The sequence below is a fragment of the Oncorhynchus masou genome, chromosome 1, assembly GCF_036934945.1.
Source record: "Oncorhynchus masou masou isolate Uvic2021 chromosome 1, UVic_Omas_1.1, whole genome shotgun sequence".
Taxonomy (NCBI): domain Eukaryota; kingdom Metazoa; phylum Chordata; class Actinopteri; order Salmoniformes; family Salmonidae; genus Oncorhynchus; species Oncorhynchus masou.
This window is the reverse complement of record NC_088212.1, coordinates 68,651,169-68,667,345: the sequence shown is the minus strand read 5'-3', so window position 1 is coordinate 68,667,345 and position 16,177 is coordinate 68,651,169. Positions and strand designations below refer to the sequence as shown.

Genomic DNA, 16,177 nt, shown 5'->3' with positions numbered 1-16,177 from the left:
AATGAGCAAGATGTATCATTTAATAACCTTCAGAAGCACCAGGGGCATAACTAAAAATGATGGTTAAAGAATACATTGATCTGCTTACATTTTACATATGGGACATGGAGTTTCAGTTAGGGGAAGAGCAGTTAACATCAAACTTGTTACAAATAACTAAAGCTGTACAATTCTATTCTAAAGGTAAGTTGAACATTATGTGCACAGGGTTTAAGTCACAGCACAACTGTTAGGAAACCATACATTGAGGTAACCTATACAGAACAAAACATTTCTATATCAACCTTATGGCTAGAAACCAGCCTCTTAAAACACAATACTCAAAAGATATACTTAATACTTTAAAAAAAATGTATTTTTGAAAAATAAGCTTAAGCTGATCTGGGGAGAGGCAGTTAGAACCGTCGGGGTGCTCCTTTGAAGGGCTTGAATCCACCAACACTGGACATGGAACTGTTGGTGATCTGCACGATTCTGTTCATTGCAGACGAAGAGTGGCTGGAGAAACAAAAATACATTTCTGCCTAAAGGAGCATACAGTAAAGACAGAAGCTCAAATATGGCTTCTACCAGAATACATTCTTACATATAAAAAAAAGTACGGTGTGTAATATATATATAACACATTTGAATTCATTGGAGTTTTTTTTTTTTTTTACACTTGGATTGATAGTTTGCTTGGGCGGTATACGGAGTATTTGGAAATAGCCAAATATACCGCCAATACCGTTGAATTTGAATATTTGTAGCTACTTTAGGTAAATACCTGCAGTCAACTTGTGCAATCATTAAGGATTGTCACAATTTTTCATTATGAAGCTTACTGCTAGTCCTCAGTCACATGGTGTTTGTTTATAAGCACAACAACCAGAGCCTTGTTTTTTAAAAGTTTATTTAACTAGACAAGTCAGTTAAGAACAAATTCTTATTTTCAATGAAAGCCTAGAAACAGTGGGTTAACTGCCTCGTTCAGGGGCAGAACAACAGATTTGTACCTTGTCAGATCAGGGATTTGATCTTGCAACCTTCCAGTTACTAGTCCAACACTAACCACTAGGCTACCTGTGAGTCACTCACTTGTGTAGCACACACCAGGTGATCGAGTTAATTATCTTATACCTATTAACTGTCTAAAATGTGCTAAATGCGCTACAGTTGTGATTTGGTTTGCTAATTTAGTAGCTATTTAGCCATATAGCTAAGTGCTTAGCTTCATTCAAAATCAAGCTTAGCTTGGTAACAGCAGAGAATCCTCTCCTGGATCAAGAGCCTTGCTGATATTTGCTTTGTTGATGCAGCAAACTTTGGATCATTTTTTAGTTACTTGTATAACTTTGAGCTGGTTTGTCTGTCCTGCAAATACTTCAGGTCAGAGACTGTACACAATGTCCTCTTTAGTATTTAGTTAGCATTATCTCTGGGCTTTTACATCTACTTGTTAGCATTGCTAACCTTAGGATTACAGAAGATCTAGTGGGGTTTGAAAATAGTGCTCATTTTGTTCAGTGTAGGTATTATGGTGTATTACAGAATATCCCGGCATGGCACAATGACGGTATGGAAATACGGATACCACCCAAGCCTAAATCATATTGCTCAGACAAGTCCGATACACATGATATATATTCATTTCAGTCACAACTATTACAGATTAAATCCACCCCTCGGTTTCTCTCAGCCCATCCCACCTATCTTCATAGACCACCGACTCTTGATTTCCTTGTGCCATTTCCTCTTCAACTGTTGTGTGATGTTTTACACAGATTCTCAAACCTTTCTAAATGGGATATTATCAACAGATGTGAATTAAATATATATATATTGTTGTTGATTGATTACAGCTTTCCTGATCACCCAACAGTGCTATTTGTAGGGCTCATTTTGGAACAATTTCATGACTGTTTAACCACCCCTGAACCTGTGGCCAGAAACAGGCTACACAGGACAATACCAGAATAAGTGGTAAAATTATTGTCTCTTTGCAGCAAAATCTGCATAGCTGACATGGTTGTATGCCCCATATACATAACATTCTTCTTTTGGTGGCAAGAATATTGTAATAATAATTTAAATAGAAAAACTACGGTTTGAGTCAAGCATTGTTTTGTGTATCAGTTTATAAACCATGTGCCATGGAATCAGCACACTGGAAATCTATTCAAGTATTTTACAACCTGTATGGTGCCATGGTGAACATTTTAGTCCTCAAATAAAACAGGTATATTTTTCTATTCATGACAATTCTCTTTCTCCAATTTTTCTCTTTAATAAAGGCCAGATAAACAAGCTCCCCTTCTCCCCCCTTCTACTTGCCTCCTCCATTTTTGCAGTATTGCACCAATCAGTTGGTTGTAATTTTAGATAGAGCTAACAATTCCACATGTGTTAACTCCACCTCTCCTACTCATAATATCATTAACAAATATATTTTTTCCCATAAATAATGTTTTTAAAATATTTTTAGCAATTAGTATATTTGAGTTTAACCATAACAGGGAAAAGTACACAGTCTTAATGTAACGGCAGTGAATACCTTGAGTGTGGGGCCATCATGCTGCCACGGCTGTCTCCCATCCTGCGGCTGTCTGGGAAGCCCCCTCCCTGCGATCCAGCCCCACCATGCCACTCCTTCCTCGGGGCCGGCTGGTCCCGGCCATGCCGCTCCACCACCACCTGGCGGCCAGAGCTGAAATGCTGAGTGGAGAACAGGGGAGATTGTAGTTATGAATTCCCTATCTGAAATGTAACTAAAATATAGGAAATGGAGGGTATTGAATATGTAGATTTAGCTATGGGGGATTTGTGAGGTGCTGACCTGGTCTGCCATGACCATGGGTCTTCCTCCATCCCGGCCACTGAAGTTAGATCTTCCTCGGCTGGCTGAGGAACCTCCTCTGAGAGCAGGCCCCTGGCCATCTCTGCCTGAACGCTCTGGCCGCATACCTCCGGTACGCACAGCTCCACTACACAACCACAGAGACATGATTATTACCACATGGATAACAACAAAAGGCATTTGTCTACAACTTTAATCAAACAAGCACACTAGGCATCCATCCATTCTCACCGTATGTCCCCCTTAGGTGCACTCATGCTGCCGTCATTCTTCCATCCTGCATGCCCAGTATGAGTAGCATGACCAGCGTGCCCGGAGCCTCTGGGGGAGCGGCCGGTATGAGACATGCCAGGCATGGGTGCTCTGCCCCCTGCTGGGCGCTCAGACATGGGCGCGGCTCGGCGCTCAGGCATGGGCGCGGCCCGGCGCTCAGGCATGGGCGCGGCTCTGCGCTCAGAAATGGGCGCGGCCCGGCGCTCAGGAATGGGCGCAGCCCGGCGCTCATCCCTGTCTCGGATCTCTCTGCGGTCTGTGTCACGGATGTCTGCTCGTGGAGTTGGAGGAGGCTCAGCCCTGCGGACAGTGTCAAAGTTCTTGGGGTAGCGCTCAAACGCAGAGCTGTCCCTGCGAGCAGCGGGGCGGGACTTCTTGGCCTCAGGCTCACTGTTGAAGCGGTTACGTCTGAAAACCCCCCACACCCAAAATGGATTGTCAGATTCTGTCAAGAGCTGACTGTTACTGGAGGGAGATAGACATGCTAAACTGCTATGTGGGCTGTGTGTAGCTTGCTCTTTGCCGTTTTAGGTCCAGGTTGCTTTCTTTACAAAAAGCACTTGTAAATAATAGGGCCTACCTCTCAATGGTGTTGGGCTCAACGGCTGCAGCCTCAGGGAAGCCTCTGCCCCTCTCCCGGGGGCTGAACTCAGTGAAGCGGTTCTGCTGGCGGTTGTAGTCTGAGCCCTGGTTGACACGGCCCTCAGACTCTGGCTGGATCTTCTTGTTTCCATTCCAGTAGGGATCATCCCTCCGGCTGAAACATTCAATGGAGAATATGCTTTACCTGGGCGACAAGTAAACTGGTGTGGAATACCACATACCACCAAATTGTATCTTTCACTTTTCAGTTGATGGTCAAATTGACATCTGCTGGTCATGTCTGAGACCAAGCATCCCTGTCTGCCGTGGGATGCAGACATACCAGGATGGGAGACAAGTCTGTGTGCAGGGACAACGACAAAGCAGTACTGTAACCTATCCTGCAACTTCATGGACATAATGGTGGAAGCTGGTGTCATGATGTTGCCCTCTTTGAGTACAGTGAGCACTATCCCCCGCTCTCTGCTTATACAACCAGACTGCTGTGGGCAGAGTGAGGTCGTAAATTCCTAAGGAAGACCCTGCCTCATGGACACACAGAGAGTAGAGAGTAGTTTTCATGGAGACAAAGGAAATCCTTCCACCTCACAGAACGCGAGGTACGAACAAAATTCATGTTCCAGAGAAAGTGTAAAAGATCAGTGAAGAATCCAGTTACGAACTGGTGCGTTTGTCACAACTTGGCAAGCTCAAGAGAGACGGTGTGGCCACATTACCATACCGCTGTTTATATAATAGCCTCAGATATAAGATGAATGAGTGAGGATGATACTGTTTGAATAAGGGTGTAATATGATTGTGGACTGTTTAATGAAGAAAAATCCAATTCCCTTTTGATTTTAACTAAATCAGAGGACCGCCCCTGAGCCCAGTTAGGGCCAGACATCCCTCTTCTGTCATTCTGAATAAAACCCCACTTTGAGAAATTATCAGTAGACCATGTTTTTCTCCATTAGGAGGGGGACTCAAGGTTGTAGACCATTGCTGAATCTTTTAACCATACCACGTGGTTAAAACTCTTAGACTACCGACAGACTAACATGAGGTAAAATAAATAAATAAATCAGAAGACTATTGATCAGATATGAAAATATCTGAAAGGTTATATTGGGAAATTATAACTTTGTAATCTGAATACTTACCTTGGTGCCCCTATTTCCTAGTTAATTACAGTTACACGATTAATTACTTTGATCATGTTATACTAATTAATGGAATCTTTGATAAAAAAACTAAGTCTTCAATTTAATGATAGTAAAGACACGACACTGGTTGTCCACGAACAGAGCCTCAACTACACAGAGCAAATCCCAGACAAACATCCCATCCCCAACTACAGTGTGGACTTGTGTACCTGTGGTCCACATCGCGGCCTCTCTTCAGGTTGTTTCTCTTCTCCTGCTCGTAGCGGAGCTGCTCCTGCTGCCTCCTCAGCTCCTCCCGCTCACGAGCCATACGCTCCGCCTCTTTACGCCGCTCCTGCATCACAGCGAGAGAACGTCAGCATTACATTAAACCACTAAATGGTTTGCTCCTGGGAGCTGTTGACAGATCACCAGGATGAACAATGAGTAAACAACTCACCTTACTCCTGTCGTTTTACAACAATCAACTAAGGTACAGCCTAGTTGACTAAACATACTTAATGATTTGAGTCCAAGCACCTGCTCTATGCGGATCCTTTCCCTCTCCAGCCTTTCCCTCTCCATGCGCTCCCTCTCCAGTTTCTGTCTCTCCACCTCAAGCCTCTGCCGTTCCCGGAGCAGGTTCTCCCTCTCCTCCCGCTCCCTAATCAGACTGATACGCTCACGCTCCCGGCGTTCCCGCTCCGCTATCTCACGCCGCCTGACGGGACAGGAAGTCACAGAAACATTAGTACCCAGCATCCTTACAGTACTACAGAGTACAACAATTAGAGTAGGAGTTTGTTTCAGGCTGACCTGCGAAGCTCCACAGCCCTGCGGACGCGCTCCAGCCGGACCATACGCTCACGCAACCTCTGCTCTTTCATCTTCTCAAAGGGGAGGATGTCTTTGCTGCCTCCCTTGTTGGGGAAAACTCTAACTCTATTCATCTCCATCTAGGAAAGACAAGCATGTAGGTGAACATTGAAAAAGAAAGTTTCATGATCAAACTTCGTCGGATAGAAAAAAAAATTGCGACAAACCTCTTCGGGGGGCATGAAATATCTGGGTCTCCGCTGCATCATGTTGTTGTTGGTGGTGAAACCCGGCTTGTCAAATCTCCCCCTCCTGAATGGTGGTCTCACTTTGTTCAGGTCTCCTTTGGCATGATCAATCACCACCATCTTGCCAGGGCTCTTAGTCCCTACACAAAACAGGACAGAGGTTCTAATTTTTACTACCCTACAACACAATACATAAAAAGGAACCTAAGAAGGAACATACATACTTCCACCATGCTTTTTATCATCTTTCTTGGAGGCATCTGGGCCTGAGCTGGATGTTGTGCTTTTAGACTCCTGCTTCTTGGATGAATCCTTGCCGTCTTTGTCTGATGGCTTGTCGGACTTCTTCTCTTCTTTTTTGGAAGATGGCTGGGTTCTTCGAGGGGAAAAAAGAAAAGACACAGAAATTAAAATTTCTTTCAAATTTCCCCATTCTGAAAAAGACAGATTTTGTGTTTCTTCCTCACATACTTGCTAGTGCTAGTCTTGTTTGTCAACGCACTACGTTTGTCACTTGATTTGCTGGAGCTGGTTTTGTCATCTGATTCCTTCTTTGAAGGTTCTTTCTTGAAGGGATCACTTTTAACCTAAAAAGACAACACATCTCCGTCACAGTAATTAAAGGCTCCGTCACAATTCTGAAGCAATGTAATTTCAATTAATTAAAGAACAAAAGGACCTTGAACCTTGTTTCTCCCTACAATGAAAATTACAGAGCGCATGTTGGCTCAATGGCTCAGAAGAGAATGTCAGCCAATGTTGTTTTGCAAAAAACTCTCAAAATGGAATCTTAGAATCGTCAAGAGTTCTGGAGGCTTTATGACATCACAAAAGATAGAAGTTAGAGAAAAGACTCTGTACTGTAAAATTGTAATCGTGCTCTCAACATTCTAGCTGAACACTGTGCAAAACAACTGTTTGTCAGCTTACCCTTTCAACAGATATCTGCTGGCCGTGGAGTTCTGTGCGGTCCAGGTGGGAGATGCACCTTCCCACCTCTGTACTGGAAGACATTGTCACCAAGCCATAACATTTGGCTCCAGGACTGCGAGCATTAGTAACCACTTTGGCACTAAAAACCTGTGGCGACAGGAATTTGTTTAGGGGCGGAGCAACTACATGCTGCTTGTAGAGGGGTTGGGTTAAATGCGGAAGACATTTCAGTTGAATGCATTCAGTTCTACAACTGACTAGGTATCCCTCTTTTCCCCTAGTAAAACAGTAAATAGGTTCCAATAAGTCAAAGCAAAACCATGACACCCATACAGTAAGAAACATCAAACCCCAGTACCCCACCACAAGAAACCGTTTACGGACATTTTAAGCTCTAGACTTACCTTCCCATATTTGCCAAAAAGGTTTTTCAAATCAGCTGCTTTGGTGTTGGAGGACAGGCCGCTCACCCATATGTTTCGAGTGGAGCTGCTTGCACTACTACTGCTGATACTTCCTGAAATAGGGTTGTTTCAAAACATACATACACTGTAGAGGCTTTTACATGTCTACACATTTAACAAACTAATCTACAACAGCCTAATGTTACATACCGGTAAGTATTACATGTTAAAATGCAGGTGCTTTTGACTAAATTAAATCATTTCAGACACCTTTAAAATGCCAAAGAAATGTACTTTTTAGATATGTGAAGAAAACTGGGTAATACGCAGATTACACCAGCGGTACTAAAATTCCCAGATCAACTCGGTTTGTTCTGACGCTTGAGAAAATGCCCTTTTGGCTGTCCAGTCAATACTGCACATTACTTACACACTGCATAAAGGCCTATGCTTGACCATCGTCTGATCATCAGTAATGACGACTGGAGAAATGTACCTGTAAAATGCTTACCTTTGTCATCTTTTGTGGCCTTTCCATCTCTGTCCTTTGAAGAACTACAAAGCAGATTTCACAACAAATAAAAAGAAACAAGAGATGAGTGCCAGTATATGAAAGCCCCTGCGGAATATGACGTACACCAGGGCAAACATTTTTTTTTTTTAAAGAAACACTTTGTTTTGCTGTATGTATGTATTTTTTTTTTTATCCCCACGGGCAAGGCTTGCATTTGGACAAAACTCCCATAATGGCCTTTTTCATTGCTTTTCCACGGGTGATATGGGTCATGTTCTCAGCCAATTTACTCCCTGGACCAATGAAATCTTCAGTATTGCGTTCGACTTCACAGCGAATCATTTCATATGTTTCTGACAAACTGACATCACAGGGACTACTGCCCTTTTAAAAAGCCCTACGTGGGAACTGGAAAAGGCAAACGTGCTGGAAAGGTGAAAGTAACATCTGTTTTCAGCTCCTGGTTAATGACACAAATTACCCAACTTCAGAAAAACAACCAAATGAAAGTAACAAATGGGAGGCTCATTAGGTACATCAATGAACATTTCTCATTAGGAAAAAAAGTTTAAAAAAATCTTGAGGCTACCCACAATGCTGCGTTCACAGTGAGCTGGAACTTGGTAGTAGTATCTTAAAGAACTGACATAGCTAGAAAGACAAACCTCTTTCCTTGACCTGATGCCCCAGTAGACGAGGGGCCTTTCTTCCCAGAATCCTTGTCTTTGTCTCCCATTTCAGCTTTCTTCGAGGCCTCTCTGCTTTCCTTCTTAGAGGAGTCAACCTTCGTCCCGTCATCCTTCTTACCATCTTTATGGCCTTCCACTTCCATCTTCATGGCATCCTTGGGGCTCGTCTCAGCAGAGGCCTCTGGCTCGTCACAGCCCTTGTCTGCCTCTGAATCTGGAAGTTTCACATGTTTACCTGTTTCCAGGAGGTCATCACCATCAACATCCAGCGTGATGGCATCTTCATTCTGGAGTGTGACGGATATGTTATCGTCCTCGTCTTCTTTAGCGGAGACGGCAACTTCAGTTTCGATCTCCTCCACTTGTTCGGCCTCCGCCTCGGCTTCTGCCTCAACCTCGGTTTCTGGGAGGCCGTCCTCACTGGGTGGAGGTTTAGAATTTTCGCGAGTACCATCATCTGTATCAGTTATATCTGAGGGATTTAATAAGGGTAAAACATGGCAAAAAAAAACACAATGTTTAACATTGACATGTCTGTTACTTGACCTAGGAAGTAGAATAGAAAGCAAGTTTAGTATTAGTGGTCATCGAAGGGTAGAAGACCACAGGAACACACAAACATACATTCCTCATTGAAAAATGGTGGTGCGGATCAATAATCTTCATGTCATTTTCACCACCAATACTTCTTTTGCGATCCTTACAGTTATGTGTACTGTACAGTGAAGTTACTCTTCGATGCTCCTGTAATTAGGAGCTCCATTCCCGTTCATCAGTTTGAAGAGGGCATTTGTTCAAATTAAAGGAAAAGACCATCTGTCCAACTTCTTCCGTAACCAAAAAAATAATCTGTGCCCAAAGCCATGGAGGTCAAATTCAGTCTCATTTTATGGCCGTTCTACTGCCCAGGGCTCTCCCATCATAGTCTTTATGGTCATCTCCCATGTCTTCTTTCCCTCATAAAAGTCTGTCTTACGTGACTTGGGATGGTTGACAAAAAAATTGATGTCATCTTTAATCGTCCTTGTGATTGCAGTGACAGGCTCAAGTCCTTAGCAAATGTGTCCTCTAGTCTGTACATCATGTCCTGGTTGGTCTTTGAGCATTCTCAGCGATGATTTCTTCTCTCCGTCTGAGACATCTGTACTGCAGTTGGGGAGATACAGGAGGATGGGCCCCGATGGGCAGGAGTCCCCCATGGTATCGTCAGCACACACTGGAACTCCCTCTAAATCAGCTTGCCTTCTTCAGTGCAAACCTTTCCCTCACCTTAAAGAAGCCTGTTGATTCCTGAGCTTTTTATCTTGAGGGAATGTACTATGCAGTCTGTATGGTTGATGGAGCCCTCTCGCATCTCAGGCCTGGAAGAGTAGGTAACATCCCACCCTCAAAAAAGTACTGTGACCAAAAGAAGCAAGTCCTCCAAAAACAGGATGTCCCTTCTATGTTGTATTCATGAACAATGAGTCCTGGATAGATGGCTGGCTGAGTATCCAGCCAGCAGACAAAAGAAATGGAAGGCATAAAGGAGAGAGGGGGTATTGCATTTTCTTACCTTCACGCAAAGGGGGCTACCTGCAAATCCCCCCCCAAAAGTAATCAATTCAATAGGGTGTGAGCACAAACATACCTTCTTCAACATCATCTTCGTCTCCCTCCTGAAAGAGACCAACGTGAAAGGTAAATACACATATAAAGATAGTTTCAGTCTAATGCCTTACTTAAACCGGGTTAACTGATCTGAATACCAGCATTTAATTATAAAAACAATATCTGATCTGTGTATGGTAACCTAATGATCTTTAGTCTACCGTGACAGTGGGGTAAACACAAACGTAAACATATTCATGCGACACTCACCTTGGAAAAATATTTGTTTTCCTTGGTAGCAGATTCATCTTCCTTGGTAGCAGATTCATCTTCCTTGGTAGCAGATTCATCTTCCTTGGTAGCAGATTCATCTTCCTTGGTAGCAGATTCATCTTCCTTGGAGAAGGATTCATCTTCCTTGGAGAAGGATTCATCTTCCTTGGAGAAGGATTCATCTTCCTTGGAGAAGGATTCATCTTCCTTGGAGAAGGATTCATCTTCCTTGGAGAAGGATTCATCTTCCTTGGAGAAGGATTCATCTTCCATTGGATTGTCAGTGTCAGAGTCCACTTTCTTTCCTAAAGAAGTAATGAAGTCATATCATCCAAATTGGAAACAGAAATATTGAACAGTAATTTAAATATTAGGAATGTCAAATTACCTTTAGCTTTTGCATTTTTTCTATTAGGCGTGTCTGCTGGGAGTGGAATTTCAATGGTCTCTGGATCTCCACCTTCCTCCTCAATGGCCTGAGAAAGTATAATAAAAAATAAATTAAAAAGCACTATTGTAATTACTAGTCATTTTTCTGACATTAATTTAATGTCCCATCCTTATATTTAGCCTCACAATTAACTGTTTTACCATTTTCTTTTCAGGACAACAAGTAGAACATAAAACAATTTGACATAAAACAGTTGCATTCATGAGTTTTATTGACAAATCTCAACAACAACAAAAAATTGGTCAAAGCATAAACTTGATGAAAATGAATTTATATGAATGCTGTAAGTACAAAAATTGTTTGCTCACTGTGATATGAATATCCAACTAGTCAGTGACAACAACTATGTGAGCTTATTACAGTATTATAGAAACCATGTCACTTCACTCTTCTAGGTTGAAGTAACCCTTACCATTCTAACGACTTATGTAGCATGTGAGCCTCATAAAGCAAAACATGGAGTCTCACATTTTTATACAATAGTTTGTAGCTCAAACAATTCGGACTCCAGACAGACATTTTAGTCAAAAGACCAGTCCTTTAGCTCAGCCCCCCTTAATCACACAGAAGTACGTAGTTCAAACACACTACGTTTAAAAGGGGTTTGAAGTCCAATACGCACACTGGCTTTACGGTGGAACTCATCGAGTTAAAATACGTTCATTACTCACCAAATATGGAGTTTTGAATAGCAACTATCGTCATTTACTGCCGGATGGCCAGGATGTACGTTCAAAAAAGGTCTTAATAAAAATGTACAAGCAACTGAAAAAAATGCCTATTCTGCACCTCCAGTGTAAATCACTCACGTCACAAGGATCGCTGATAGCACTAACCTTACTACAATGAACAGGTCGGAAGTCTACAACAGCTCAATACATTGGAGCTGCTGAAGAGGCATTGTTTAGGCCTACATACCTGGTTGTCACTAGTTACCACAGGCACAAAGTCATAAACCCCACCTATTTCTACAATTTAACGTCTTAAAATCTGATTTTAAACCTAGCAGCAAACTCTAACCACACTGCTTACGCCTGAACTTAAATCAGTGGTGGTCGGTGCATTTAAGGTGATGGAGGGCAACAACAACAAATTATGAGCATGGACTTATTTCTATTACAGCATATTTTATGACTGTCATTCATATTCCATTCACCCAGCTCAATGAAACATCGATAAGTTTAGGCTACTACATAATACCTGAATATTCCCTATATCCATCATGAGGTTGCTACAACCTAGCCTATGAATAAAGGTTTACAACATAGTTGCACAGGATCAGAGAAAATTGAGTAATCAGGTTGACAGACAGTCACATTCAATACAAACAGCAAGATCATATCATTTACGAAATAGACCATTTTACTTTGTGGCTGTGCTATCTAGTGGAAACCTATATACCGGCTTATTTGGTGAGTAACTAAATTTTGACAGGATTCAATTTGGTTAACTAGTGAATGGCAAATTGAATGGCTGCTTCCTGGGTTTAAATGATATTCACCATATCAACGTCTCCTGTCAAGTCAGATTATAGTTAATTATATGTATGTAAATGTACTTTAGTCTATTTAGTCAATATTATCTTAACTCTTATTGTTCTTAAGAACTGCTTTGTTGGTTAAGGTATTGTAAGTAAGCATTTCACCCGTTTTATTCGGCGCCTGTGAAAAATAAAATTAGATTTTTCATTTGAATTATAAACGTTAACTCCGATCAGGGTATTTTGAGAAATGCGTGTGTGTGTGGATGTGATGTGGACCTATAGCAACATAGTTTTCTAAAGGAGACATAGATGCGATAGATGTCATGGCCAGCTAACATTAGTTACCAACGCCCACACACCGACTGCATCGATGCAGGACGGTGGGCCACCTTGTCAACCTGACGCTGCAAAGCCAGGCCGCGAGCACGCAGTACCGCAGTTGGAAAACTAGACAGCATCCAACGGTAACGTTAGCTAGCACCCTAAACATCTTAGTTGGCAACTACGAAAAAAGCAAGCTGTACATAGATACACATTCATCCCATAACAAGTTGGATAGCTAAGCTATCTATCCGGCAGCAGTTGAGGACGGCCTCAATCAATCAAATTCGTGCAACTGTTTGGTAGCTAACATTAGCTAGCCTAGTGGTCGTTAGCTTTGCGTTCGACAAGTACAAATAAATTGAGCTCATTACCTGTTTCAGCCTTGCAATTAGAACATTCTTCACACCTGTGACATCTAAATTCCTTCGCTTGAGTTCAGATTTAAGATCTATAACTCGTAAATCTGTTATTTTCTTTGACTCCGTTGAAATGGCACCCGACGCCATTTTACCTTGCTGGATGTGTTGTTGTAAAACTTGTGTGTGCAGAAGGGAAGCACGCATGCTCACGCAATGGCCCAAAGTTATTCTCAAAATGTGTATTGGCGGATCGCATCCAACTGAAATATGCATATACTGCCACCTACTGTACTGGAGTGTGAGGCTGGTCACGGCCCCCTTATTGGTGGTATTTAAAACATTATTTGTGCTCCACATGGTTACCCTTTTCTCATGGCAACAGGCCACAAATCTTGCTGCTATGAATGCACACTGCAGTATTTTGCCTAACAGATATGGGAGTTTGGTTTGTTTTTGAATTTTCTTGTGGACCTGTGTGATCTGTGGGAAATATGTATATCTAATGTGTTCATACATTTGGCAGGAGGTTAGCATGTGCCACTCAGTTTCCAACTAATTTTGTGAGCAGTGAACTCAAAGTCTGTCTTCTCACTCCCCTCAGCAGTAGAGGCTGCTGATGGGACAAGGCTCATAATAATGGCCGGAACGGCTCAAATGGAATGGCATAAAAAAATGGAAACCATTTTTTTGACGTATTTGATACCATTCCACCTACTCCTCTCCAGTCATTATCCACGAGCCCGTTCTCCCCAATTTAAGGTGCCACCAAGGTCCTGTGCTTGAGAGCCAGGTCTGCATGTGGTGGCCTCTCTCAATAGCAAGGCTATGATCACAGAGTCTTCACGTTGTCAAGGATTTTCTTAATTTTCTCAAATCACATTTGTCAGGTATTTTCTGTTTAGGGCATTCCAATTTGCTCAGTGTTTTTAGTTGATTCTTTCCAGTGTGTCAAATAGTTATATTTTTTGATTGGGTCTAATTGTGTTGTGGTCCAGGGGCTCTGTGGGCTCTGTGTTTGTGAACAGAACCAGCTGGCTGAGGGAGACTCTTCTCTGGCTGAGGGGGGCTCTTGTGGTGGAATGTGTGGGCATTGCTTCCTTTTATGTGGTTGTAGAATTTAACAGCTTTTTTCTGGATTTTGACAACTAGCGGGTAACGTCCTAATTCTGCTGTGCTTTTCTGGGTCTCTGTGCTTTTGGTTGGATATGTTTCTCAATGTGTTTCTTAGGGTTTTGCATTCTTCATCAAACCATTTATCATTGTTGTTAATTTTCTTAGGCTGTCTGCTTGACACTTTTAGACTTGATAGAGAAGCTGAAAGGTAAAATATACTGTTTAGGCTTTCTACTGTCAAGTTTATAGCTTCACTATTGCAGTGAAATGTTTTGTCCAGGAAGTTGTCTTAATGGGATTGGATTTGTTGTTGCCCAATAGTTTTTTGGTAGGTTTCTACACTACTTTCCTTCCATCTTCTTAACAGTATGAAGTTTGGTTGGCTTTGATCGTAGTCGTGTCTAGGGGGGCATATTTGGGAGGGAATACTGTCACCTCCAGGTAGCTGTTTGTCCCCCTGTGTACTGAGAATGTCATCTTCTTGTCCAGTTCGGGCATTTAGGTTACCACACACTAGCATGTGTCCAGGGCCTGGAAATAATTGACCTCACCCTCTAGGATGGAGAAGCTGTCTTCATGGATATAGGTAGCATACAGGAGGACATTTTACTCTGTTGAGATAATTTCCTTTAGAATTTCTAGCCAAATGTAAAATGTTCCTGTTTTGATTAATTTAATAGAGTGGGTTACGTCTGATCTCTGTGAAACAGCTGGTAATTTGGTGGATGGGACTACCAGCTCCCTGTAACCTAGAGGGCAACCAGTGGGTCCATTTCTTCTATACCATGTTTCTTGCAGGATGACAGTGTCTGTATTTCTGATTTATTTGGTGAAGTCTGGGTTCCTGCTCTTTAGGCCAAAGTGCTATACAGAAACCCGGCCTAAAACCCCAAACAGCAAGCAATTTGATAGAAGCACGGTGGCTAGGAAAAACTCCGTAGAAAGGCAGGAACCTAGGAAGAAATGTAGAGAGGAACCATGCTCTGAGGGTTGGCCAGTCCTCTTCTGGCTGTGCCGGGTGGAGATTATAACAGTACATGGCCAAGATGTTCAAACGTTCATCGATGACCAGCATGGTCAAATAATAATAATCACAGTGGTTGTAGAGGGTGCAACAGGTCAGCACTTCAGGAGTAATTGTCAGTTGGCTTTTCATAGTCGATCATTCAGAGTTAGAGACAGCAGGTGCGGTAGAGAGAGAGAGTCGAAAACAGCAGGTACGGGACAAGGTAGCACGTCCGGCGAACAGGTCAGGGTTCCATAGCCGCAGGCAGAACAGTTGAAACTGGAGTAGCAGCACGACCAGGTGGACTGGGGACATTAAGGAGTCATCAGGATAGGTAGTCCTGAGGCTTGGTCCTAGGACTCAGGTCCTCCGAGAGAAGAGATAAAAAGAATTAGAGGGAGCATACTTAAATTCACACAGGACATCGGATAAGACAGGAGAAATACTCCAGATATAACAGACTGACCTTAGCACCCCCGACACAAACTATTGCAGCATAATTACGAGGCTGAGACAGGAGGGATCGGGAGACACTGTGGCCCTATACCCCCGGACAGGGGCAACCAGGCAGGATATAACCCCACCCACTTTGCCAAAGCACAGCCCTCACACCACTAGAGGGATATCTTCAACCATCAACTTAGTACCTTGAGACAAGGCTGAGTTTTTCCCAGGAAGATCTACCCCACGGCACGAACCCGAGGGGGGCGCCAACCCGGACAGGACGATCACGTCAGCGACTCAATCATTGAGACGCAGGTAATTCATCCTCACTCTCGTCAAGTAAAAATGTTTTGCTACCGGCTGTGTTTTTTTATTTTTGTACTTGATGCCAATCTTCCTCACCACACAGCTTCCCTCTACACTCAACTGCTTTCTTTCTTCCTCGCTGTCCATTCCCACATCTCCACGCTTTTTCCGCACCTTCATTCGCTGTAATAGCAAACTGTTTAAATGGTTCTTCTATCTTGAATTTGCCGACATGTCGCGTTCGACTCAAAAAGCTCTACCAGCCTCCATTACTCCTCACGGCTCGCAATATTGACATAGCTATCGTGCACTATTACCAATACCCCCCCCCCCCCCAGTCAGTCTATTGTGCGTATTGGTCATTCATATTGCAGTGTAGCCTGCAGCC

At 42.8% G+C, this 16,177-nt stretch overlaps 1 protein-coding gene across 1 annotated transcript; it reads right to left on the bottom strand.

Moving 5' to 3' along the window:
• Window positions 1-2: 2 nt before the first annotated feature.
• On the bottom strand, window positions 3-13,127 carry LOC135549115 (SAFB-like transcription modulator). The gene is made up of 19 exons (XM_064979169.1): window positions 12,933-13,127; window positions 10,692-10,779; window positions 10,301-10,608; window positions 10,071-10,098; window positions 8,417-8,912; window positions 7,749-7,792; window positions 7,238-7,350; window positions 6,831-6,980; window positions 6,372-6,487; window positions 6,125-6,276; window positions 5,880-6,040; window positions 5,653-5,792; window positions 5,377-5,557; window positions 5,067-5,191; window positions 3,690-3,866; window positions 3,068-3,517; window positions 2,816-2,963; window positions 2,534-2,694; window positions 3-498 (listed from the first exon to the last, which is right to left on the bottom strand). Exons 1-19 carry the CDS (start codon window positions 13,122-13,124, stop codon window positions 396-398), a joined length of 3,333 nt encoding a protein of 1,110 aa, XP_064835241.1. The 5' UTR covers window positions 13,125-13,127; the 3' UTR covers window positions 3-395.
• Between the last annotated feature and the right edge of the window lie 3,050 nt (window positions 13,128-16,177).

Excerpts from the sequence above, each read along its gene's own strand:
- LOC135549115 (XM_064979169.1), bottom strand. The coding sequence starts at position 13,124 with ATGCGTGCTTCCCTTCTGCACACACAAGTTTTACAACAACACATCCAG. Across the intron at positions 6,981-7,237 it reads TTTTTGGCAAATATGGGAAG|GTTTTTAGTGCCAAAGTGGT; the intron begins GTAAGTCTAGAG and ends CTGTCGCCACAG. Across the intron at positions 3,518-3,689 it reads GAGCCCAACACCATTGAGAG|ACGTAACCGCTTCAACAGTG; the intron begins GTAGGCCCTATT and ends GGGGGTTTTCAG.